The sequence below is a fragment of the Perissodus microlepis genome, chromosome 13, assembly GCF_051167445.1.
Source record: "Perissodus microlepis isolate ML-2025 ecotype Zambia chromosome 13, ASM5116744v1, whole genome shotgun sequence".
Classification (NCBI taxonomy): Eukaryota; Metazoa; Chordata; class Actinopteri; order Cichliformes; family Cichlidae; genus Perissodus; species Perissodus microlepis.
The window spans coordinates 4,337,849-4,365,759 of NC_140473.1; the positions used below are offsets into that span (position 1 = coordinate 4,337,849).

At 40.4% G+C, this 27,911-nt stretch overlaps 1 protein-coding gene across 15 annotated transcripts in view; it reads right to left on the bottom strand.

Moving 5' to 3' along the window:
- rims1a (regulating synaptic membrane exocytosis 1a) overlaps positions 1 to 27,911 on the bottom strand; it is a 112,030-nt gene that overhangs the window by 76,840 nt on the left and 7,279 nt on the right. For all 15 annotated transcript variants that reach the window (XM_084948442.1, XM_084948444.1, XM_084948439.1 and 12 more), the window contains exon 3: positions 1,988 to 2,198. In XM_084948442.1, the coding sequence (XP_084804568.1) occupies positions 1,988 to 2,198 (211 nt within the window). The remainder of the gene's footprint in view (positions 1 to 1,987; positions 2,199 to 27,911) is intronic.

Sequence of the window (27,911 nt, forward strand, 5' to 3'; positions counted from 1 at the left end):
TGTATGTGTGCGTACCTGTCAATGTACCTTTCAAACAGTTTCCACTAAATGTAACGCCCCCCCACCCCCCTGCTGAACTCTCCCCACGTTAGCCACTAACTAATTAGGATGTACTTTTGAGCATTTGTGTGTTTGCGTGTGTGAGGTCATTAAATGCCACAGCGACAATTCAGGGGAGGGGATGTGGGGATTGGGGGGTAAGACGGGATGTCACTTATTTCAGAGGAAGACTTGCCTCCCAGCATCACCACACACGCACATACACCCCACTGTGTGTGTATAGGGCACCTCCGGACCCCTGGCAGAGCGAGACAGAGTGAGAGACACCCCCCTCTCCCATCCACTGCTCAGTCTAATGCCCAATTAACCTTTACCAGGTCTCACACACACACACACACACACACACACACACACACACATGGTAACACACACAGAGCTCAGATACAGTACATTTCGAGAGCACATACAGTACGACCCACGGCTCATCAGCTCCATCTGAGTTCCAACACCTGAGGCGTGATGTGATGTTCAGTGCGTGCTTTTATCACCAGCTGCTTGTAGGAAGTATACTGAGTGTAGATTTAATTTCAATTACTTATTCGTGTTTACAACGTTACCATAATTTAGAAAAAAAAACATATTGCATCAAATAAGACTTGAATCTTGAGGATAACAGCATAAACTCAGCAGGAAAGCGAACATGCGTAGGTTGTGCACAAACAGCATCAGTCCATCTAAAATCAAACATTCCTGCTGCTCAACCGTCTCAAATTTCCTAGCAATCATTATACATGTCCAAACTTTGGGTCATTCAGTTTTAATGCAAATCAGAGATGGATGAGCAGAAACTATTGTAAAAATGTGATGATTTGAGATTTTAGTGACCCAGGTCTTTAATGAAATGTATGCACATATTTAAATAACTTCTTTTCTGACTTGTGATTAGAGCGCCATCTGGAATCTCCGGTATTTTGTTCCTGCTGAACAAGACGACATGCTGATTTTTGCTTTAGTGGCACAACTTGTCGTACTTGCTCAATCCAGCAAATACAACAAGTCGATTCATGCTGGAGTCATTTTTGCAACTAAGAAGTTTATGTTAAAAAGTATTGTGCATGCTTTATTTTACATTAAACTATATGACAAACAGAAATGGTCACTGACTGTCTTTTTCAATATTCGTATTAAGGTGTGCTCAAATATGGGATTTTGCAGGACTGCTGGAGTTTTATTTTTTCATATTATTAGTAGCCAATACTTTTGGGGAATCTGTCCCAAATGACAGATTGTGGTTCATTTTGATGTTAAGAAAGATCAGTGAAAATGTCAGGCTTTTATCTTTGAAATATTCCTGTTCTAACGTTGCCATGTCTGAAAAAAAGGCTCGAAAGTGGGTCAGTGGTCGCCTAGGAATAAAACTCCGCATATCTCTTAGTTCAGTATAGTGTACACACAAATTTAAAAAAAGGAAATACTTCTGTGTTTATATATATATTACTGTGTTTTTTACATTAACCTACTTAATTCTGTATTATGGTATCTGTATTATGTTCATTTTACTAACGTATAAAGCAGTTTGGGTTGTAGGATTGTGATCATGTTCTTTTTTTACAATACAGAAAAGAATGCATATTGAAGATATACAAATTAAAGAGCGTGTATATCACTCGATATTATACTTATGATACTTTTTAATATCAAAACTCTTCAAATGTGACAGTGCTGTATTTCTTCCAGACAGCTGCAGCTCCGTCCAGGAACTGATGCATAGTGCTGTTTAGGAGAATGAGTTTCAATTCAACCTTTAATAACGATCAAAGTATTATTTTTTGTCCTCCATTCTTTTTGCCCTTCACACTGAAACGTGTGGAGGATACTGCATCACACTTTTGTGAGGGCAGGTTTAATATTTGCTATGTTGCTGTGTGCTACTTCACAAGGATAAAAATATGTGTTTTTGTGCTGAGAAAGTGTAACCTTCCCTCACCGTGTTGGATCGCAGGGACACACGCCCCCCACAGCGAGCGCAGAACTTGGTCTGGCAGTACGAGCACGGGTTCCCACAGCCATCTGCGAACTTGGTCTTGTGGCAGATGCCACAGGTCGGCGCGTCGTCCCGGTGAACGGCCGAGCCTGCCGCTGCCGTGGCCTGTCGGATCACAGTCTCTCTGTAGCTGGATAACTGCTGCTGGATACCTCTGCAAAAAAAATCAAACAGAAGCATGAAGACTTCTGCATTTTTGAAAGGAGGCCACGTTATAAGTTACCATCTCAGGATACATTTCAAAAACTAAATGTGCTAATACACTTGAAGGAAAGGATGTGTCAAATGTCACCCAAACTCTCTGGAATTTCACTGGTGTTTTTTTCACTTCAGTCCAAGAGTATTTCACTCCTTACTGTGTCGTAATCGAGCTCTTTACCGTTTTAGTTTGTGAGGACGTGTTTTACTTTCTATTTCACCATCCTCAGCAACAATGCGCGTCTCTGTAATGCTAAACACAGCAATGGTTTGAGCTGTGGATTTATGTGTCACCAATGCTACAATTTACTAATTAGAACAAGAGTATAACTTTTTTTAATGCTAGCATCCACCGCGTCATTATGAAGGTTAATTTATTAAATGTGCACTCATCCCACTCTGTGCACTGGGAGGTAAAGTACAAGTTTGCGGTTCTACCCACATTAAAAACCAAGAAAGAGTCCAGCATGCATATTTTAATCTAAACCGTTAGCTTTTCATAAACTTAACCAAGAAGATTTGTTTTGTAAACCTAAGTAAAAAAGAACTGCTTTGCAGCAACACCACTGCCTTAAACTGTAGTTTCTCTAACAACCACTTGAGGCTGGTTAATCTAACTGGCTAATACTCAAAGTATAACACTGCCTCTGCTGGTTTAGTCCTCATGCAGAAGTGCATCCTGCTGCCAGGTGTTCCCCAGGTCAGGGACACAAATGCACCCAGCCATCCATGTGAAAAAAAGCATGATTGATCAGACCAGGACACTTTCTTCCATTGCTCTGTTGTCCAGGTCTCATGTGCACATTGTTGTTGCTTTTGGACAGGGGTCAGCATGGGCACCCTGACTGGTCTGCAACTCTGCTGCCCCGTGCACAACAAACTGTGATGTTCTGTGTATTCTGACACCTTTCTACCAGAACCAGCCATAACTTTTTCTATAATTTGAGCTACAGTAGCTCGTCTGTTGGAGCGGACCTCACAGGCCAGCCTTCACTCCCCATGTGCATCAGTGAGCCTTGGCTTTCATGACCCTGTTAATGGTTCACCCCTGTTCTGACCACTGCACACTGGGAACATCCCACAAGAGCTGGAGATTTGGAGCTGCCCAAAGCTGGCCCAGTCATCTGGCCATCACAGTTTGGACCTTGTTAAACTTACGCAAATCCTCACACTTGCCCATTTTCCCTGCTTCTAACATCAACTTTGAGGGTAAAATACTCACGTGATGCCTGATATATCCCACCCACTAACAGGTGGCACGATGAAGACATAATCAGTGTTATTCACTTCCCATGTCAGTGGTCACAATGTTATGTCTGATCGCTGTAATGTTTAATGTGGCAAAAAAAAATAGAATGAAATAAAGATCCTGCTGCATCTGAACAAATTCAACTCTTGTAAAAAACAAACAAACAAAAAAACAAAAACAAATGTTATGGAAAAATCATAAATCCACAGAATACTACTGCTTTGATCCACTAGGTTTAAGCCTTCCACAGTAATTCCACACACTGTGGATCACTGCAAACGCAAAAAGTTAAAGGACAGAAAGATACAATAAGAAATTACAAAAGAATGATTGTTTTATTGGATAAATAATAAATAAAGGGGAGGAGAAATGAACTAAAACCACAGTATGAAGGAGACAGTTGTTGCATTAAGTTCAGTCGATATCAGCCACTCTCCACACTCTCTGTGTTTTGGTGCAGTCAACTTTTTTTGTGTGTGTGCTTTTGTTTCAGGCTGCTTTGCCAACACAAGAAACTCTTCGAATCGATATGAGAAAGAGAGGGGAAGAGTATTGGTTTTATCAAAGGCATTACAGTATGCTGATTAATTGGATTTCACACTGTGGAGATTGAGGAGAGAGCAAATAGAGGGGAAACAGACCAAAGAGGAGAAGAGCTGATGAATAAGGTGAGGACAGAGGATATACTTCTTTATGTTTCACTTCCAAACACTACTCGGCATTCCCATATGGAAAAGAAATAGTAAAAACTTATAAAAGGCTTGCATAAGATGTGGCCTACTTCATATAGTGAAGGCTTATATGATTTACTCATGAAAGTGGCCACTTTCATATATTGTTTTAGTAAGTATCCAAAACATACAAGTTTCATTTATATAATTTTTCTAGGGATTTTATATCTGTTTTCACTCTTGTATGCTTTTCATACAAGTTTCACACAAGACAGATACAAACTTTATAAGATTTATATATATATATCTTTTCCATATGGGATAACATGTACTAGGCCACAGGCATTTATTAGAGCTGAAGAAGACCAGCCAAATTACACATAATTAAAAACTACATTGAGTGAAATGACTACAATCATAATACAAAGACACTGTGATTTAATATTAAAAGCCTGGAAGAGCACGCGATATAAAAAAACAGCAACAAATGCAAACTTACAGACAAGGAGACAAAAGTAGGACAACCATGGTCCAGAGCCCCTTCTCGTCATCTTTTAACACACAATACCCCCCTGTACCAATGTGTTTATAAAAACCTTTAAAAAGTCCACGTTGGGAGGCAGGCAGAAGGCAGGTGTTTCAGTGCTATCTATTCAATTCAATTCAATTTTATTTATATAGCGCCAAATCACAACAACAGTCACCTCAAGGCAGACTGGGACCAGTTTTTTCTGTTTTGACTCGACGTTAAATAAAAAAACTAAAATGAAAACGTTTAGGTTCAAATATGGCACATGTTGTCTATCTGCAGAAGGTTTCTTTGGCGATCATGGTTAGACTCATCATGACAACACCATCTTTTGCCAAAAACTTCACGCCTTCCATTTCAGACATTAAAGAACTCCTATAAAATTCTGCCTGCCCTGCATGTTTCAGAAGAAAACATCCAGCGGGTCATAATGGGAATCCGCACATCCACACATGTGCTCCTGACCAAACGTCAGTATGTGATGACCTGCAGGTGAAAGCGGGTTGACTGTTAGTCCATTCCCTGTTTCACCACAGGAAGCAGGTTGAGCATTTCCTCGTCTTGGTCTCATGATACTGAATTTGTCAAACGACGGGTGGACAAACCATACTGAAGTCTCACATACGTCTTGATGGTCACCAAAATTTGTATCTGCGAGGGAATTTCTTTGAAATCACTGCTAAATATGGAATGAAGAATGAGACATAAAGTCCTTTAATATCACGGACATATAGAGCAGCTTAATAGTTCATTAAGGTAAAGCTCAAGACATTTTTTGCTGACCATCAGGACTGAGTGAACCCTGTGACAAGTACTGCTAAATGACATGAAAACAAAATAGAGATATAGAGATTTATACAGAGATATTTATTTAAAATATAAGCAAATTACTATAAATGCAACAATCTGTGGTTTAATGATCAGCCTGCAGATAAATTTAGATGTGAACTGAGTAGGGTACAATTTAAGGTTTTACAACTGGAATCTTAAATTATTGACCAAAGAAATCGGTGCATGTGCTGTGTCCCTTAAATGCCACAGGCCTGGCAAAAAAAGGCTCATAGAGCAGCTTTTTGCTAGTAATGAAATAATACGGCAGTGAGCTTAGGGATGATGTGACATTAATATTTATGATATGTTAGAGAGGGAAAACAAAGAGGAAAGGAGCAAGTCGTCAAAGAAGAGGTGGGAAGAGACCTTACAGGAAGAGAAAGTAGATAATTAGGAGAATAGAAGAAAAGGGGAATAACCGGGAAAAAGGAGAAAAGACCCAAAAAATTAAGTTGTAGTAAAATTAGAAGAAAGGAAGGAGGATGGATGAGAAGAAAGACGACAGGAGAGGACATACAGTAGGGAGAAAGAAAGGGGAAAACAAAGAGGTGAAGTGAGGGCGGAAAGCGAGGGGAGGAGAGATGAGGATGAAACGAAAGAAGAGGTGGGAAGAAAAGAAAAAAGGGGAGGAGAGGAAAACAAACCAACAAGTCACAGAGACAGAGAGGATCTATGAAGAAATCAAAAGAAGGAAAAGGGGACATGAGGATTAAAAAGACAGGAGAAAAGGAGGGGAAATGAGGAAAGGAAACAAGGTGGAATGGTGGGGGGAGGAGAACTAAGAGAGACTGAAGAACAGAAGTGGGGAAAAGAAATGCGAAGAGGAGAAAGTGAAAGGGAAGAAGAAGAAGAGGCAAAGCAGAGGAAGATGGAAGAGGAAATGAAGAGATGAAAAGTGAAAAGTGAAAAAGTGAAAGAATGGAGCAGAGGGACAAAAGAGAAGCAGGGAAGTGGAGTATATAAGAAACACCAACTGTTTAATCGCACTGTCATAAAGACAAACTGCTCCTTATCACAATCATCGAACAGAAATCCATGCCTTTGTGGCAGCCTGGTAGCAAGTCAAGGGGAGAAAAAGTGCATACAGAGATGAGGTTGTGGTGGAGGAATGGATCACACACAGGACACTCCAGATATTAATGCTCCGTTGTTATTTTTAGATTTATTGCTCTCAGTTTAAATGTATTTTTATCTCTCCATCACACTTTGGGCAGTTCTGGTTACATATAACAGCACTAACCCTGTTACAGCACTGTCTGTCAGACAGGCCTGCTCCCATCTGATATCTGTATCAGCAGATAACAGAAGACAAGATACTGGTACTGTGTGACTGTTCCCATGTGAACAGTCACAACATAACTTCTCCATCCCAGCGGTGGTCCTGGAGCAACGTTACCTCAGATGCTTTAGGAACAACATCGACTGTAGCTGCTATACGCAACAGAACACGATTTTCTGCAGCACTACTTACAGACCGGGGCTCAGCGGTGCAGGATGCTCCCCCATCGGCTCAGGCGGTAAAAAAAACTACAAGTTCCAGCAGCTGAGGCCTGAGTAATCAAAGTCCACCAACTAGTTGTTTGCTTGAGATTTGGCCATTGCTCCTTTGGGTGCAACAAGACAAACCGTTGCCTCTAAATACAGCCTTCAGAGATGTCAGGGCCCAGTAGGTGAAATACAAGCTTTACCTCTGTAAATGTTAGCACCTGCCCACACACACATACACACACACACTTCCTGGGAGTAACAGCCAAAGGGCACAGAGAGGTCACCTGCTGCTGCAGCGCTGCAGGATTTACTTCCTGATCCGTGGCTCTCACTGAGCCCGTCCTAACCCACGGCTCCTGTCAGCTGCTAATAGATTTAGACCAGTATCCAGTACGGACTTGATTTATGGAGCCTGCGTGGTTGGTTATGTGTATTGTCGATCTGATCAATATGACACCAGTTGTCCGTGGGGAAGCCTTCAACCCGAACTGAATAAGATGTTGCTGTTCAGATTCAGCATGAGAGGGATTTACGTTTAGCTTTTTATGACGATTATCAGCATCTTATTTGTTATTTCAGAGGTGTTACTGTTGATGACGCATGGCTGCAGTCCAAAATAGCTTCTATTGGTATTAGGTCTAATAAATCCATGTTGGCTGGAAGTAAGTATTCCGAGTATTAAATGCACAGAAGGTGATCGGGGCATTTGCTCATCCTTATTACATCTCATTTTCCTCCATCCTCAAGATCATTCTTTGTTGGGGGTTCAGTGAGTTCTTTCATTTTTGCCCCCAAACATTTAACTTCTACCTTTCCACACATTTTGACACATTTTACCTTTGTCTGTTATTTTTCTATTATTTCAATCTCACAGGCTGTATTTAAAAGATGGAAGTAGCCACTGTGAACTCACCCATTTGGGGCCAGTCGTACGGTTGGATATATTTACAAAATGTGATTTTTTTTTCCGTTCAGTTACCAAATATATGAAAAAATCCAAGGTCACACCCCCACTCTCAGATCCACAGCTACACATCCAGCTAGATTTGATTTAGAAAAGATAAGAGTAGTTATTGTAAAGACAGAGATACAGAGAGCCTCACTGTGTCATGTTGAATTGTCAGCTGGTACCAAACATTGTGTTTTCCTTGAGAGAAAAACAGGTTGGGTCTAAACTGGTGCATAAAACTTCAGCAGAATGTATAAAACAGTATTTAAAACATTTTTTTTTCATCCCAAATGCTAAATCCAAACCTACGTCCATGCTGCTATTTGCCTTCTATTCTGAAAGTAGTCATTTCCAAAGTGTGGGTCGATGCCCCCTGGTGGGCCGTGAAGGAACTGTTGGTGGGCTACAGTAACTTTGAAATTAAGTATGTATGGTTACATATTTATATAAATGTATTTGTATAAAAAATAGATGAAAAATGGTGATAGGAGGTGGTGAGTTTCTGATGTTACTCATTACTCTGACCTAAATCTACTGCTCTTGTATTAAAGTTTGTGTGCCAGTGGTAGGTGGTAGTAGAGCAGGGCGATATGACCAAAAATATTTATCACGATATAGATTTGAAAATTTGCGATAACGATATAACTGACGATATAATTGACACTAGACAAAATACTTTACAACTCCACAATTTTATTAGTGCAAAAAAAAAAACCCCATCAATGTATTTTCACTTAAACAAGCAGCTCTTTTTTGAATTAAAGTTATATAAAAATGTAACAGTACAAATGCAAATTCCTTGCTGACAGTTTAACCAAAAGACATTTCCAGTGGAAATTGGCCGACATATCCTCAGCATAACCATGTATAATATCCACAAAACTTAAAAAGAGCTTATACACACGGGGTAATATTATGTTGAAGCACCGTACGTATCACTCCGCGAGGCTTCTGCCTACGATAGTCGTAATGCTCTGACAATCCATCAAGCGGTGCGGGTTAGTAGCTTAGCAAAGTCGTACTAAAACGTTTGACAGATTTTCGAGCGCCGTGTACGACATAAAATCGTTTCGAAGTCAGTAAACACAACCAGAATTCAAACATAAGGCACACGGGATTATAAGGGGCACTGTCGATTTTCAGAAAAATCAAATGATTGATTTTAAGTGTGCCGTATTTTCCAAAAAATACGGTAATAATGACGGTCCGCTAGCATGCTCTACCAAAAATAGTGCTTTGTTGTGTATCTGACGGACGAAAGCTAAACCAGTTCCACACCACTGAAGTTGCAGCATTTTTACAAACCAATTCTGGTTCATCCATTTCATCCAACGATCCGCTTTCGCCCTTGTCATTCTCCGTCGCCGCCGTGCCTTTTTCGCCATGTGCGTATGAAAACAAAGGCACTGTGCATGCGCGTTTTACCCATATTCTATCGCGATATTTCATTTTCTTGTCATTGCCCAACATTATACCGGTATTACCGTGAATGGTATGATATGGCCCAGCCCTAGGTGGTAGCAACAGAGTAGCAATTTATAGTTAACAGCCTGTGTTGTTTGCATTTCTTAAATAAAATTTTCAAGAAAATTCATCACTTTCTCTTATACTTTGAGTAAAGTGAAGATTTCAGATTGGCTGGGCCCAATGGGATTTTCTGTTTTTCTAGATGGCCGCGGGACTCTTGGCTTTGGGAATGGCTGCTGAAGAGGATCACAGGGGGGATGGAGCTCAGCCCAGCTGATATGGGAGCAGGAAGGGACGACAAGATCACCCAGAGAACATCGAGAAAACACGTGGAGTAGGAACATACAGTATATACACAAAGGCCACAGCCAACCTGAAATGTTTTTTTTTTTTCTATGATTTACAGTTATGGGTCAAAGGATTTTGATCACATGACATCCCAGCTTGCGTAAGCCCATAGAGCAAGGGTTCTCAAAGTTCCCCCAAAGTCCCCAAACAGCCACTAGAGGAATTTTGCGCAAGCGAGAAAAGGAAAAGATTTTAATTAATTTAATTCATCCAAATTCATCCACAGTCACCATGAGCACAAAGCCAGACTCTACTCAGATTAGCTAGCTGTCACGTGTTATGTAAAAACTGTAGACTGCCCTCTGGTGGTCAAACTATGCAATGTCAATACACATAACACAGTTGATGTCTCATCTAATATCAACAGAAACTAGGCAGCAGGAACATGTGCTCTTGTTTCTGTGTGTTTTTGCTACAAATCTGAAAAATCAAGTTATTAAATCCTCTGTGACAGGTGAGAAAAAAAACCCATCTCCGTCAAATAACAGCCCTGGAAAATGCAGACATGGATGGTAGTAGATTTAATGAGAGCAAGAGAGTGAGAGGACAGAGAGTGAAGGGAGGGAAAGAGAGGCAGTGAACGAAAAGATCAGAGGGAAACGTACAGAGCGACGGAAACACGGATGGCAAGCTCATTAAGAAAAATATCCATATTCAAATGTAGTGAGACACAAGGTTAAAGCAAAGTGAGAATAATTTCTTCACTTTCTTCTGCAAACACACACATGCTCCAAACAAACTTGCCTCACTTTCCCATCACAACATTCGATGGAGCTCACTGCTGAACAACTAAAACAATAAACCGTGTGTGTGTGTGTGTGTGTGTGTGGTGGGCGCATATATAAATATTTTAAACAAAGGATCCATGATTCAAAGCAGAAAACAGCATTAACATAAAGTGTCTCATAATTAAGCTGAGCAGTACTAACAAGCTCTGCTCTCTGACTCTTTGCATGAAGGGAAACCAAAGTTTTGTCCATGAGAATCTGAAATGATTTGGATCGCATACACATACCAGATACAGACTACAAAAAAAGGACTCCTCATTTAGTCAGGTACTGAGATGGAAAAATCCTGTTTTGGGGTGTTTCACTTGTATCCAAAGAAGAACAATCCCAAACCTGCATTATTTTGTTTAACCTCTTAACATCTGCCAGTGACCTTTCTAGGGTTAGGATTGAGGGTAGTTTGTGTGTGTGTGTGTGTGTGTGTGTGTGTGTGTGTGTGTGTGTGTGTGTGTGTGTGTGTGTGTGTGTGTTTTCTTTCTTAAAGCATAATGCTAAATAGGACCATTTTCAGAAATGTTTCATATTTAAATGATGTCACACATTTGGCATTACATTTTTCTGTTAAAGGCTTTTTCCAAACAGATGAAAATTCTGTTATAAAGATATGTCTGTGAAGGTTCTCAGTCATCCAGGTCATCGTAGTCAAAGGAGCTTGCAAAGAAAAGCGTCTGAAAGAAGCCATCTATGTCCACTGTGAGCGACCATCTTTGAACAGAGGCGGGGGTTTACGACACCAACTCTCTGCCATCTATAATCCAGTTTTGAGATCCCTTCCCAGACGCCTTAACGCCCACTCACATCCTGGGCCATCTGACCTCAGGAATTCGCATGATAAGGTGGGGCCAGGTTTCACAATGAACACACCCGAAACTCTGGCTGATTGGGACCCACACCCAGTTTCACACCTTGGCTCAGGCGATTAGAAGATCATCAGGGGGTCCTTTTGTCCCTCTGTGGGGGGATACTCCCACTAGGTTTATATCTGGGACTCTCCACCATTTGACCTTAGAACTGAAGAAGCTTCTCGGATGAGAGGTGAAACGTCTTCAAGTAAACTTAAAGAAGTCCAGACGCTTTTCTTTGCAAGCTCCTTTGACTCTGTTATAAAGAGCAAGCACTAACCAAAGCCAGGCCCTCCTTATAATACAATACACCATGTCTGGGAGAGAATATATATATGTATGTACAGCCCCAAGGAGTTAAATAATAATAACATGCAGGTAACTTCCGGAACAGAAGATGCAGAAGCCCCCTGGTATCAGACAGATTTGCCACCTTAATACACTCTTGCGGCCATGTCCACGGAACCAGACAAACATGAGAGATTAAGTCGTACCTGTGTGTGTGTGTTGACTCAGCAGGGATAATATCTAATGACAAAATGTCAGAATAATTCATTGAAAGTAATACAGAAAACCTCCAGTGCATTTTAGCCTGTGCCTGAGTTTTATCTTTCCTGTAAAACACATCTCCAACATGAGCAGATGGAGATGCAGCACAACGTGGTGTGGGACTATTTTCTTCTGTGGATAAATACACATTTAGTAGTCGCCTATTTACAGAGGCAGGATGGTATATGTGGGAATGAGTCAAAATAAAGTACAGTTTGGAGTTTGTCACCTAGTGTTACAGCGTGCATACTCTTTCACGTGATTCAGTTTATTTTGAAAAGTCTCAACAGGATCTTGAGCTTTATTGTGAAAGGTTTATATGTAAAATAAACAAGCGGACACGCGATGGTTTTACCGTCATTGTTGCTAACGACAACGCATAAAAACAGGCGCTTGTCCGTCTGTAGTGTGGTTATATTAAATATAAGAGAAAGAGAGAACTTTAAGAAATTAATATAGCCACTTCAGTGACCATCAAAACGATGAAAAACTATTGCCGTAAACAGTTTATTTTGCGACACCACAAAACAAACGATAGCGTAAAATGAAACGATAGACGTTTATATATCGTTATGTCGATATTTGATTCTACTGAAATCCATAGCATGGCTCAGTTTTATGGCTATGTTTGTGTCTCACTAACAATGGACTGGGCTTCTCAACCTATGAGGCCAGCAACTTTCTTCTGGTTATATGCACATGCACAATGTGGACAAATCTATATTCTTTCATGGGAAATTGCTAGAAACCACTGTGCTATGAAGGTACCGCTGGCTCTGTTATCACTGCTCTGAGATCAGTTTCTCCACCTTTTACTACCATTAGCTAGTAAATTAACTTCTGTCTTTCATTGTCATAAGATATATGTTTACTCTTACTGACCATGATTTAGAGAACTTAGAGCAAAATGAGAAGTTTTTAATAACTTTTAATAATACGATACAAGGCAAAGAAAGCCTTGATGATGGGGAGGGGATGTCAACTTCTGCCACAGCCAAATCGAACAGATGTAGGCTCCACCAGCATTTTCAAATTAGCATCTAGAAAAAACAGTGGGTTAAATGAATGTATCAAGTTCAACCACCTGTTTTGCTATAACACCATTTGAATTTTTAATTAACATTTAAAATTCTCCTGTAGATATTAACAGTTTATTATGTCCCACAGTGCTCAATGCTTTTATTTCAGCTGCAATTTTTTAAAATATTAATATAATGCTGGCTTGGGGCACGCCAAACACCTCCAATGAGCTGAAGGAGGTGGCTGAGAAGAGGGAGGTCTGGTTATCTCTGCTTAGACTGCTGCCCCTGTGACATGAAACAGATAAGAACCCGGAGGAAATCCGATGGATGGATGGATGGATGGATGGATGGATGGATGGACATCTTGAGTTTTGCAATCTTATTTTCAGCAGATAGTTCCTGGTTGGTTTCTTTATGTTTATATTCTCAGGCCATCTTAATTCTAGTTTAGTTATCTAGGTTTTGTTAATGGTTATAGTTTAGATTCAATTTCTTATTTCAGTTCATCCTTCCTCTTCCATTTTTCCTTTGTCATGTTGTTTAAATCTCTGATTTAAGAATTCTCATGTTTTGGATTTCCTGTTTTATTTTGATAGTCTCTTGTCTCTTGTGTTTTGTCATCATGGATTAGTTGAGCTGTGTCTCTGCAAACAAGAAGAAGACTTGCAGTACGAATATAGCCCATCATGTAATTGAGTTCGGTGTCAGAATTTTGAAGATTGCAGACTTTCATCCAAACTCAATGTGTTTGTTTGTACTTGATGTTTAATATGGCTAGCTTCATTAAAGGTCCCCTAATGGGAATACCAGCTACGTTAGCAGAACACACCAACTATAACTAAATACTATAAAATTTGAGCTGTACGTCAAGCAATTCATGGTTTTAGCATAAACATATAATCATTTGAAGAATACAATTTTAATGTTACTGATGAGTGACACAGTTAACATTGATCATCTCATTATAATGCAATGATATGGTGCAAAAATCTTGCTTCCTGGACCTAAACAAAACCACATGCCATGGCAACAGCACTCACTGATGGCAGCTACATTCCCTACAGTGTAAATGAACTGGTATGTATATAGCACTTTTCTACTCAGAGCACTCAAAGTGCTCTTTACTACAAGCTGGGAGCACACAACGTGTTATTCCATGCCTTTAATTGCTTTTGAAATGTTCTTGGGTATCTTATCCTAGAGCACTTCAACTTATGGTCTCCAAAGAAGCTTGATCCACATATGCTTCAACAACATACAAGCGTGAGGTTAGGGGTTGCCACCTCAGCATCTTGTCACGTTCATCTCTTGCTAATGACCTACTAAATTTTATTCAGGTGTGTTACAGCAGGGGCACATTTAAAAGTTTCCGAACACCAGCCCTCGAGGACTGGAGTTTGACACCCCTGATCTAAAGGATCCACTAACAGTGTCAGTGGACAGGGGCAAGTGGCAGACACCACAGGCCTCCCCTACAGGGCCCTTGTTCACGCTTTGATGGATCAGAGCTTTTTTAGTGGCACAAACGTTACTTAAACATAACTATGCAAGTTTTATTGTGGTCACTGTTGGGTGTGCATCACATCTATTACTAGAATTGCACATAGGGTTCTTGAGTTCACTGCAAAAACAACAATTAATCTTCAGGCTAATTGCCAGAGAGTGAACAAGAGGCTTTTTGGGACCTGATGAAGTTGCCCATATAACCTTATTACCAGCAAACAAATGCACCAATTCTTCACCAACACTGTCTTTTTGATTTATATCAGTTGAATCTAAAGCAACCAGCCGTTTTAGGAACTTTAATTACTAATGTGTTTCATGTTTTTTTAAATAAGAATTTAGAATGGGAAATCAGAAATGCTGCACAGCTTTGTTGAACTTTTACACAGAAATATGCCAGTCTGTACAGGCTAAGTTAAAACATACTAAGCAACTATGCAGTTTTAATGAAGATTTTCTTAAATTTTAACCACAGTTGTTACAGTGTGTCCTCTCTGCCTTTCAATTTCCCCAAAAATGCTTCCAAAAATGGTTCTGGCCCTCTTTGTCTCTCTCAGAGCCTGGCACCTCATTCAAAGCTTAAAGTTACACTTAAACAACTCCAAAAAAGTTAAAGACCCCATCCTTGACATGACAGTCGATGTGTCCAAAAATAAGGCTGATAAAACAGCTGAGTCCTACAGTCCTTGAGCGTCATTACCACTTCTAAGCCAAACGCTGGCACCGCATTCACTCGTCCTGGGCTTTCACAAAGCGTGGGGGTTGGGGAGGAGGGATGGGTTTGGGAGGGCATCAGGTTGGCAATGGGTGCCAGCTTCAACTCGTTTCCTGTAGTGACTCAGGCCTCTACGGCAGCGTATGAGTCACTCCTCCAGTTCCGGGATCGATATTCAAAAAAGCAGGCAGACATGAATCAAATAACAATGAGTCAGTGTCAGAGAAAACCACCTCATGGCCATTTAGAAATTAACCGCTCCAACTTTTCCTCGTCTCATTTGCTTTCTAACACTTTTTGAAAAGCATTTTTTAACTGACTTCAGACTCTTGTTACTCCATTCTGTTGTGAGATGTTTCACTCTCTCCAATTCTCGAACTTGTCTCGCTGTCACCATCCTCTTTTCCTTCCTTCCCTCTCTCTGCTGTCTTCAATCTATTCCACACACACACACACGCACACACACTTTTACTGTAGTCATCTACAAGACTGATTGAAACTCATTTGGTGTCCTATAATAGATGAGTATTAAAAAACTTTCCTCCTCCTCCATGCTATTTGTGAGATTGAATAGAAAGTAAAGTGCATGCCAAAATTAAAGACGAGTTTCCTGTTTGCAGCAGCCGTGTGTGCCTGTGTGTGTGTCTGTATGTGTGTAATGTGGATACACAAAAGGCATTTGTTGGTAGACAAAAGAAAATAAAATCCTCCTCCTCTCCCTTTAACACCTTATTCTTTGCAGAAAATACTTTATCACCTTTGCAGGCTTCACACGCACACTGCAGTTATTAGGCAATCGTGAAATGCATGTAAGAAACAAATGACAAAATGAGTCAAAACTACGGTGTATTATAATCTACATATAAAAAAGACGTGTAGGATCCAGGTAAAGTTAGCCATCTAAACTAACAAGTTATTCCAGAACTTCTAGTATGCACAGTCAGAGACATTAGAAGAAACAGACACACAACAAATGGAAATCTGTGGACATTAACAAGGGAAAACACTTTTAAAGAACTTGTTTTTGAGGGAAGTTTGGGCAGGTTAATCAGGTCGAGGTGACCATTGAACTCAAAGGATTTTTTTCGATTTTTAAAAAAGTGAATAAGTGTTTCCAGACGGCTGCCCAGTTGCAAAACTATGTCCTACAAGGAATTTGGCACATTAAATATAAACCAACCACTTCATTCACATTGACCTTGAATGTCACATAGTAAACAATACTAAACAATTCAAGTGTTCAACCCTCCAGCAAAGCAAGCTCAAAGAAGTTCAAAACCAGCTAGGCTTTCAATTATTTATTAATTTGTTGGGTTTGTATCGCAGTCTTATCTGTGACTCAAAGGTGGTGGCCTGCAGGCTACCACCTACATTGATAAGAGTGGAGGAAAAGAACAGATACAGCACAGTACTGTGATAATTATAAACATGTCGCCTCCTATCAGGCTCGTTTGACCTGATAGGAGGCGAACAGCTGCAGTTTGACTTGTACTGACTTGAAGGTTTGTAAATAATTGCTATCAAAAGTATGATGCAGACAGCAGCACAACTCGAGCGGACTCTACTCAGCTGGATGCCAGCCGGTTGTATTCTGTAGAACAGGAAGGTTCTTGAGTGCAAATGTTATAGTTACATATACACATATCTTGACTAAAGTACCGGTACTGTGGGTAAAGTATTGTCATAACATCGCGATGTGTCTGGTGAATCCCACGTCTTCAATAAGCATTTTCATTAGAGCACCCCATAAGCAAAATAAAGGCTAGATGACTATCCCAACTTTGACCTTTGTAGAAGACAGGGCTTTAAAATTAGTCAAATTGAAGGGGCTGCTTTGAGGCACCAAAAACTGTACCGTGGTAAATGTGTGGGGCCTTTGAAATCCCTCTTGGCTTGGGGCCATGGGACACTACTATTAGCATTTTTAGCCTTGATCCAGCCTTGTATTTATTTGTGGGTGAATAGAACAAAGAACTGAAAGTAAATCTACATGCACACTTGGAAGAGATCAAATCACAGGCAGTTTTGGGCAGGAGGAGGGATTACCGTCAGCTCTCCATTATGCCATGGGTGTGGTGTGGAGCTCATAAAAGATAGGAACAGACTTGTTGGGGGAAAATAAACTACTTGAACACAGTGTGCACAAATGAATTTTCAAAAAATGAGAGAGTGAGATCTAGTCCACCAGGGACCCAGACAATGCTGTAGCACGAGCCACTATCAAGCCATTAGTTAGAGAGGAAGAAGAAGCAGAAGCCAAAGAAAATCTCTTTATATTGTTCAGAGACAAACTTAGAGTGAAATTCAGATTTTCCAATTTTATTCTTAAAGGGATTTACACGGGTGGTGTACACATTGACACACAGACCCAGTAAAACAAAATTACCCAAGCTGGTCCCAGACTGGGTCTGGGCTCCTTAGAACTGGTTGGACAGTTGAAGACATCCAGAGTCTTATATTAATATTTTCCCTTAAAACCTGTTTTTTTAAATAACTTGTTAATATCCACCAGCTTGCCAGCAATCTGGTTAGTGTCATGGTTTTCCCCTTATTAGAATACACTAAGGAACATTTTATATAGTTAAAGATCCTTTTTTTTAATAACACCAACCTTCTTCTGTGCCTGCCTCTCCATTAGAGCATGTATGTGCTGTGCTGTGGCATGGCTGCTCACCATATGGCAGCAGGGACACGGAGAATCTCTTGCTCTCTAGTTTTCTCTCTGTGTGCCAAGCTCTGCTGTTCCTCCTCCATCCCTTCCCCTCCCTCTCTTCCGTCAGAGAACTCACCATGCTGAGCTGCCTGGGTGTACTCTCACCTCCCCCACTCCCTCCATCTATCTATGCTCCCATCCTTTCCTTATATCACGCTCTCTCTTATGCCCCTACAGTTTCTGATGGAAATCATAACATTTTTTTTTAATTTTTTTTGAAGCTGGGTTTGAAATCTTATAGAAAAAGAACAGATTATAGTTTTGGGAAACCCCGCCAAAGGGAGGAGGGAGGGGGGATTATTCCAAAACTGACAGTGGTAATTTAGTACGCATCATGATGAGCGTACAGTATGCACTGCTTCTCAGCTCGCTAAATGATTTTCTCTTTCTCGTCATTTCTTCCTCTACTTTTCTCACCTCCCGTTCCTGCTCCTTCTCCTCATATACTTCTCTGACTGCTTTTCCACCCACTCTCTCCTCATCCTCGCTCTTTCTCACTTCTTGCCTCTCCTTTTCTTTACCACTCTAATGTGCCTTCCTCATTCTGTTGAAATGATGCTCATCTTGCAATCGTGAAAAGCGTCTCTGGAAATAAAAATGTATCTCGACTCTTCCGACAAATTTCATCACTGGTTTGTCACCGTCTGAAGCAAGCAGCTCTCGCTCACGAAGGCCTCTGCTGCAGGGAATGCCTGTGCACTCAAACTACTTTCACTCCTTGGTTTATCTCAGTAGAAGTAAAAAACCCTGCTTTTAAACTGCATTCAACAACAGTCAGGCAATCTTTTTTGTGAGCAGCCCTCATTTCCAATCAAACAAGACAAAGGGCAAATTAACTGTACAGAAAAGATGGACATACTTGTGACAAACTCGGACATGTTTGAAATTCTCTGTCAACATTACTTTCGTTACTTTTAAAGCATTTATAGCACCCTATAAATCTCCATTACAATGTGAGGGGCTTTCTCTCGATGTTGTTAATCAAGGTCTGTGCCTCATCCCAGTTCTCTTCCGGGGGGCTGCTCGAAAAGCACAGAAGCAGCGAGAAAATGGCTAAAAAGGAAAAAATGTGAGGAGAGGAGTGAGAAGAAACTCTGGCTCTGTCATGTAGACTTAATTACTCAGGCTCACACACGCTAACATACAAACACACACTTATAAATAGACAAATACCAAGGGATGACTTTTTTGGGGGGAGGGGATTATTTTTAAGATGAGATAAAGCACCGAGTGTAGAACAGTGAAGGAGAGTGAGTGAAATGAAGCCAAGCTGTAAGAGAAAAATAAAAAAATAAAACACAGAACAAAAGATAAATTTAAGGAGAGAGCGAAGGAGAGAGAGGCGGGACAGATGGAGAGAGCACCAGAGCCAACAGTGGAGCTAAGTGGGTAGTGTGCTCCCCAGACAGCGCTCCATATGGCCTGGCAATGCCATACACAGCCAGGCAGCACAAACACACGCATACACACTGCACTCAGACACACACAAGTACCCAAACACTCCCCGCACAAACAATCAAATTCGCACACGTAGTGCATATTGACACACATGTACAGAGTTCAGTCTGAGGAGTGATGCGACTCCAGCCACTCTTTTAGAGAATACTAAACCATCACATTTGATGTGTTGATATTTGGTGTTTGAAGGCACCAAATTTACTGTAAGTACAAAAAATTTAGGTTAGCGACGGCAGAGATTTGTCCAGCTGGACAGATTTATATTTTACCGCGTGAAGGGGAAGGAGAGCACTTTTGTGCAGCCTTCAGTTGTCTGTTCACCGAATTCGACATGTACAACATGTACAACATTTGTCCGTGTGATTTTGAGCCAAGGCGTGACAAGAAACGTTTTTTTCTTTTTTAAATCGTCGCTCTCAGATATTGGTCCAATGCTGCGGCTGCCCATAAGCCAATACATGAGCCTGCGTAATCTTCGTGTTGCTCCCAAGCATTGAAAAATTTGGAGGGTCGTGTCAGGAAGGGCATCCTGTGTAAAAGGTTTGGCAGTTCAAATATGGAGATAGAGCAGGGCGATATGACCAAAAATATTTATCACGATATACATTTGAAAATTTGCGATAACGATATAACTGTCGATATAATTGACACTAGACAAATTACTTTAAAACTTCACAACTTTATTAGTGCAAAAAAAAACCCATCAATGTATTTTCACCTAAACAAGCAGCTGTTTTTTTATGTGCATTAAAGTTATATAAAATTGTAACAGTGCAAAATTTCTTGCTGACAGTTTAACCAAAAGGCATTTCCAGTGGAAATTGGCCGACATATCCTGAGCACAACCATGTATAATATCCACAAAACTTAAAAGAGGTTATACACACACAATACGGTAATATTATGTTGAAGCACAGTACGTATCACTCCGCGAGGCTCCTGCCTACGATAGCCGTAATGCTCCGACAATCCATCAAGCGGTGTGGGTTTGTAGCTTAGCAAAGTCGTACTAAAACATTTGACAGATTTTCAAACGCCATGTACCACATAAAATAGTTTCGAGGTCAGTAAACACAACCAGAATTCACACATAAGGCACACGGGATTATAAGGGGCACTGTTGACTTTCAGAAAAATCAAAGGATTGATTTTAAGTGTGCCGTATTTTCCAAAAAACACGGTAATAACGACGGCCCGCTAGCATGCTCTACCAAAAATAGTGCTTTGTTGTGTATCTGACAGACAAAAGCTAAATCAGTTCCACACTGAAGTTTTCACATTTTTACAAACCACTTCTGGTTCATCCATTTCATTCAGCGATACGCTTTCGCCCTTCTCATTCTCCGTTGGCGCCATGCTTTTTCCGCCATGTGCGTATGAAAACAAAGGCACTGTGCATGCGCGTTTTACCCATATTCTATCGCGATATTTCATTTTCTTATCGTTGCCCAACATTATACCGGTATTACAGTGAACGGTATGATATGGCCCAGCCCTACATGGAGATCACAGTGATTCCATACCTGATTGGTCCAGGCCTGGAAAGAGGCGGCTGTGGCAACCCTGGAAGGTAGCAGCCCAAAGAAGAAGAAAAAAAAGATGGCTTCTAACGCAGTTTTAGTAAGTCCTATAAAATTTGCCAACACAACACGTAGCAGAAAACAGGAAGGTAGATTTTGCCCAGTTACCTGGCAGAAAGAGCAGAGGGTGAGATAAAGTGACCAACAAACTTCAGTTTACAGTTACTACTTTGATTTTATGTTCAGAATACCGGTACATATCGCTGCATGTAGAATAATAAAGTAATACTTAGGAATTGGATCTTCTGAGATCTTCTAAGGTCTAAACCATCATCTGTGACCCTACCCCTAACCTAAATTATTATTTTTTAATCTATTTTGGTCTTTCCCAATTAAGGTGGTTGTTGGATTGTCTTTAGAGTTGGAAACCCTGCTTCTGAGGGTGCAATCATTCTCTGAAACCGCAGTTTCAGTATCAGAATTAGAGAAACTTTATTAACCCCAGAGGGAAATTAAGTTGTAATAGCAGTAAATATACAACAAACATCAAGCACTTATATAAAATGAGTGTAGAAAAAGAGTTATTGATAGATAAATATTAAGATAAATAGACAAATATAGGGATAAAGGTATAAATATGCATATGCATATAAATATAAATATAAAAGGACAACAGTGTGCAAATATTTGTCGTGGTGTACAAAAGTGACAGGATGCAGTTTCTTTTATATCTCGGTTTTTGGGCGATGGTTTTGATTGGTAAACTTTTTTGAGGGGGGGGCTGGGCGGCTGGTTGAAAACTGGAAGGAATGAGAAAATTTGTCTTTGAGCTAGCCTTTTGAGTTTTGACTTTTAAGTTTGGTGAATTATGTAGCTGGGAGGGACACAGGTGCACACGATTAACATAACAATGGAGGAGGAAGTAAAACTAAATACCAAACACACTAAAACAGAAACTAGTGGATATATTAGAAAAGGATGTTGAATATGTAGTCTTTTCATCCTGCCCAGCAGCTCCAGAGGAGAATCATGGATGTAGTGAAGGAGGATATACAGAGGGTTGGCGTGACAGAGGCGCACAGAGAATACGGTGAGGTGGAGGCAGATGAGTCGCTGTGGCGTCCAAGGGTAGGGTATATTTAAATCATGCATCTCAAACAGATTCAGAACTGATCTGTACAAGCCTTATTCCTCCAGTAACAATTCACAGAAATTTTGACCCAGCACCCTTGCACAACGCAAGTTATTTTGCTGCCTCCAGAAGCTTCTCTTCCCTTTGCATTGTGATTTTTCTAGCTGTTTCTTCACTAAATTTCTCTGCTGCTTTTTTACGTATTAAAGGTGGCGACTGGTTTAAGGGCAAATAAGTTGACTGTTTCTCAGTGACAATCACTGAGAAAAACAATGAAGCTTAGTCCCCTTGAAAACCACGAATGGACCCTCCAGAAAGCACATGTGCATGGTCCATGCGTGATGTTTTAGAAAAAGGGTTCATATCTGTGTTCATGACAAAAAAACGTTCTTTAGTGCAACACTAAGCTCCACGCTTGAACATCTTTGTTTGAGTCACGCTAATCATGTCATATAATTTCAATCCTTTCTGCTGATGTCTGTATAGCAACCTCCAGTCAAAACCATTCACGTATCTGATGCTCACTGTGAGTCTTATTCAGTACGCATGGAAACCTCTCACACGTACAGAAATGTGAGCGTGTGTCAGGTCCCTTCCAGATCCCCGCTGAAGCAGAGACTTGCGGGAAGACCAGGATAACAGCCAATCCCTGTAGGGAGTAAGGAAGTGACTCCTCGCCAATCCCAGGGCTCACTGAGGTTACTATGGGGCTGCTGGGCCATTGCCATGGTACCCTGCCATCAGGGGACACCTGGCCAACCGCATTTGTTGATGTGAGGTGTAAACATCCTTACACCGCAGTACGTCCATGCTGCCTCGACATTAGTTCTGGGGGAGCGATGAAGATTTTTGGACTATGGGAACAGTCCAAAAAAGTGTCAACCCTAATCAGAGATAATAATCAATCAATATTATGAAGGCTATACTTCCAAATGTCATGTAATTATTTCAATAACTTTACACAAAAAAAGGTTAAAATTCAATTTTATAAAAGCCCGGGTAATTATTAAGATAATTAATTTTGGCAAATTAGTATTCTAATAAACACAGGTCACTGCACAAAATATGATAAAATATTAATAAAACAAAACATACTCATTGAAAATAACACAAGTTCTTTACTGACGTACATTGTGACAATAGTAAGATAACTGGATGAAAGCCCTGCATATGGTGATTAACTACAGCTGAAGGGTTACTTGTTCCCATACAGACAGAGAAAATGCTACAACTCCTGGTTTTATTTTTTATGTTTTGTTTTTTGTTATAGATTGAAAAAGAAGCCATGAGATTAACTGAAAAAGTGCACAGTATTCAAGTTTAGAACAAAATGTTTTTTCTCACAAAGCTTCCAGATTACCAGCAGCTCAACCAGCAGCTCAAAAGAAGTCTATTGCTGTGACTACTGAGCTAATCAACCTGACAAACGTTTGGCATAAACTGACAATCACGAGCCAGGTTTGCTCCCTACGGTTTTTACAATATTTCTGTGAGTTATAGGGATGTCAATCCAGAAGCAGTTCTTGTATAGAAACACTTCCCAGTAGTGTGTTTGCCTAACGATTCCGCTTATCGGTTCCACTTGTACTTGAGCTACAATCAGCTGATTATAGTTCGGCACCTGCACAGACAGCATGCTAAGGCTAAACTAGCCAGGAACCCAGAGTGATGTTAAAGCTGAGTGAATGCTGACCCCAGCCCAGCAGCCAGACCCTGAACTTCAACAGGTAACAAACGGATGAGCAGTCAGACTGTAGCCTCCATGTCTACCTGCTCATTTTTCTACAGTAAAATCACCGTGGCGATGGCTTTAAAGTCTCTTTGTGCTGGTTTCCATCTTTGCTTTGTATTCATAACTAAATGCTAACAGAAAGATCATATGCGTGTCCTCATTAGGATAGGGATTTGTGTTAGTGTAGGCCTCTAACCTGTTGGCTTAAATTGTTAAATGCTAATTATAAAACAATGTGTTTCAGGTCATTTTATAGAGAAATGCAAAAGTAATGTATTGAGTAGTGTAATGAATTACTGTCTCCTGGGAGTAACAAACTGAATTACTTTTAAGGAAAGTGTTCTGTGTAATATGTGTAATACATCCACTCCACTCTGATCACAACAAAAAGGGGGAATTCCTCCAACATGCACACACTTTGCAATGCAAATGAGCCAATGAGAATCGATAAGAGAATCGCAATCTCTAAATTCTTAAGAATTACCATTCTCAGTGAGTAAACACTACACTGAGGTGTACTTAATAACTAGTTGATCAGCTCGTATCGAGTTGATCAAATGAATGGAGCACCATACCATAATGTTAATTAATTAAACAATCATTTTCTGCCAACTTCACCAGACACATATTTACCTAACAGCCAACAAGATTCCACAGCTGAGACACCTTATATGCTGCAAATTGGCAATAGATGCTGTTCATAAGGTTTTATCTTTCTGGCTAACAATGCTAACTCAACTTGGTCAGTAGGTGACCAGCTTATTAGCCACTATGATAAGGTACAATAAGCTAAAAAGACTTCAAAGGTTACAAACTTTTAAGTTTGATACCATCATCGGGAAGCTCGCGGTTCTCCAACAGGAGATTGAGAGACCAGTGTCGGAGTGTTAAAGAACAGCTTTGAAATTCTCATGAGTTGTCGCAAAAGAAAAATTACCATCATAATCCGGCTACCCCTTCGGCGCCAGCTGTGGGCTCAAGGCCGGAGCCGAACAAAAACTCCCTGATAACGACTGTGTTGAGTCTGTTCCTTCCCATTCCATGCAAGGCCACCTGGGTTGGCTGGAAGACTGTTTACTTAGCCTGGCAGGGCAAAGGACACTGTCTCAGCTGAACTATGGACACGCACACACATACATATACTGATACTGATAAGCACTCACTGACGCATCACCCTCCCTACCCCGGATCCAACGCCACCTCCAACGCTTACCTCCCCTCTGATGTGGACATCGGGTCAGTTGGAGGCGCAGTCGAAAGATTGCAGCGGTCCCAGATCAGATGTACACACTGGAACTCTTTCCCATGTTGCTGTCTGTGTTTATTGTGCTATGGTGTGTTGATATCTGTGCATTCCTGTATTATCCTTCTGTGTTACACATTTCAATGTTTTTTTTCCTCGCTACCTAGCCTGACCTGTCTCCCCAATGTGATGTTTGTGTATTGTATGTACGGTCGGCAAGGTCTGTCATCTCGGTTGTGGGCAAAAGACCTGCAACTGACAAATAAAGGCTATCTCATCTCATCTCATCTCATCTCAAACCAGGTACCATGTTATCTAGGGTCTTTAGACTGACTGTGCTAGATGCACTCTTTTAATTTCTCTTGCTGTAGCTATTTAGCTACAGCTAAATATTACTGACACTATGTTAGCAAAGAGGAAAATGCAAAACTATTGATCTGTTTTGGAAAAGATAATTTTTAAGTAATGTTAAGCTATACTACTACTATAAATTCAACCCAAGTGCAGCCTAGTGTTTGGATAGGAATTAAAAACTTTATCCTATCACAAGCCAGTTACAGCTAAGGAGAGATTATCAATCACAGTAAAGATTAAAAGCTGAGATAAGGCATACAGTGATTGGCTACAGCTCCATCACCACACCTGTAAATGAAAGCACAGCAATCTCTGAGTTTAAGTTTTACCACTATCCAGGTGGACGGGTTAAAAAATAATCCAACAACCTAAAGTTGTTATGAAAGATGAAAGTATCATTTACTCATACCAGGGTGTAACGTAATTGTTGTTTTTGTTGGTATTTTAACTCTAAGGTGCCTCAAGTGGCTAATCTAGGAAGTGAGGTTTTTGACATTTTCACATTTTGTTCATTTTTGTAGCCCAGACGCTGCTAGGTGGTGTCTGCCCAATGCATTTTTATTTAAATTTAACCAAATCTCAGAAATTACATGTATGCTTATAGTAGCTCAGCAGTTATTCCAGTGGTTGCTTTACAGACATGATATTGTCTCTGTCCCAGTTCAGTGCCCCATGAAAGGCTGAAGGAAAAGTGACTGTAACGTCTGGTGTTCACAGGAATTGCGTTGGGAACACTAACCAGATAAGCGCAGATTGTATAATGTTAAAAATGAGGGTCATATTGTGGGATTCCTCAGAAAAGCAGATGTGCTCCAGCTGACTTACTCTGTAATCTCACCTCACTTTTTGATCCAGCGACACACTCACTCCAACACGCATACAGTGCAAATACAACATAAACAAGCTTTATCCTTTGATCATTGTGTGGCAGAAAAAAAAACAATTTCTGGCTGCAGACGTCACTGCAAACAGGAATGCATGGAAACCCGGTTTTCAGTCCACAAATAAGCCAACGAAGACGGGGGTCCTCGTATGACATCAAAGAGTGTTTTTAAAGCAGCACTGGCAATTCAGGTCTGTATTAACGACTATTGATCAAATAAGCAGACTTTAAAACACACACACACAGACACACACGCAGCAGTGGAAAGATGATCACTGAGCAGTTCCATTATAAAGAATTGTTTCTGACCAACCCATCAAGCATCCAATTCCCACTAATTGGAGATGAGATGGGAAGGGTTATTTCGGAGAAAGCTAACCTCTAACCACCTGCACTCTCAGTAGGATGTTTGCTGGAAAGCTTGCTAATGAACTGGAGTGTTCAATTTACAAGTAGGTAGAAGTAAATAGGCTTTGCTGGCAACACTAAAGCCCAAAGTATATTTCACACAATAAATCTACACATGAAAGTTTCATTTTTGCAACGTTAGTCAATACAGAACTATTGGAGTTTCCTAGATAATTGATTGATGCGAGTATTATGATCAAGGTTCAAGGTTCTGGCGTACTTGGATTGCCTTATTATCATATTCGCCAACAAACAACTACACAAGCTCAGCAAACAGACGTTCCTTCATACAATCCTGGATCAAACTCATAATTGACTTTTTTAATAATAGATTGTGTCCAGTTTTTCATAACTTTGTACTGTTTTAACTAAAGGATGCCTATTGAAAAGCTGAACATTATTCTAGTGGTTAATGTTGAGTTTTGACTTTCACTTCCTTAAGAAACCAACAAAATACTACGACAAAATAATTTACAGTACTTTATTCCAAAGTTGGAATAAAGACGGCAGGAAGAAGTAACTTTACTGATAAGCATTGTTTGCAGGTATGCCATGAAAACATTTAATGATATACTGAATAAAAGGACCTTCACCCTATAGATGAAAGCTCAGCCTGACGATATATCATTTCTATTGAAAAGTACTGACAAGGGGTGGAAGAAACAATCGGTACTGTATATCTCACAATAATTTCTGCAGCAATACAGGGACACCAAATATTGATATTTTATTAAATAAATCAAAATACTGTGGGAATGCTATGAGTAAGAGGTCTCATCTAATGCACCACCATCCTGAGATAACGCTGGGTGAGTAAACTTATATTGAATCGAGTCTGAATGAGCCTTGGCTAATGAGTGTGACTCAAGGAGACTCGACTCAACTGTCTTAATGGGCTCAAATTGTATTCTGGTTATATATCTATAGAACAGGAAGACAGCTTACATATCTTTTGACATGTCTGTCTAAAATCTCCAATCATTATACACTGGATTGAGATCTGATGATTTTGACACTAATCAAACCATTCAGTGACCCATATACCTTATAGATGGGTGTAGTGTTATTCTAGGAGACCACTCCATTGGGATAAAAATGTCTTATTGTCATAGGATAACGGTGATCACCCCAAAAAACTTTATTTTGATTTGCAGTGGCTTTTTCCCCTAAAGCTGGGGTATCAAACATAGGGCCCGGGGGCCAAAATCAGCGGGGCAAAGACCCCAAATCTGGCCCACTAGATTAGATTTTGAAAGAGGGCATACGTTTTGGACT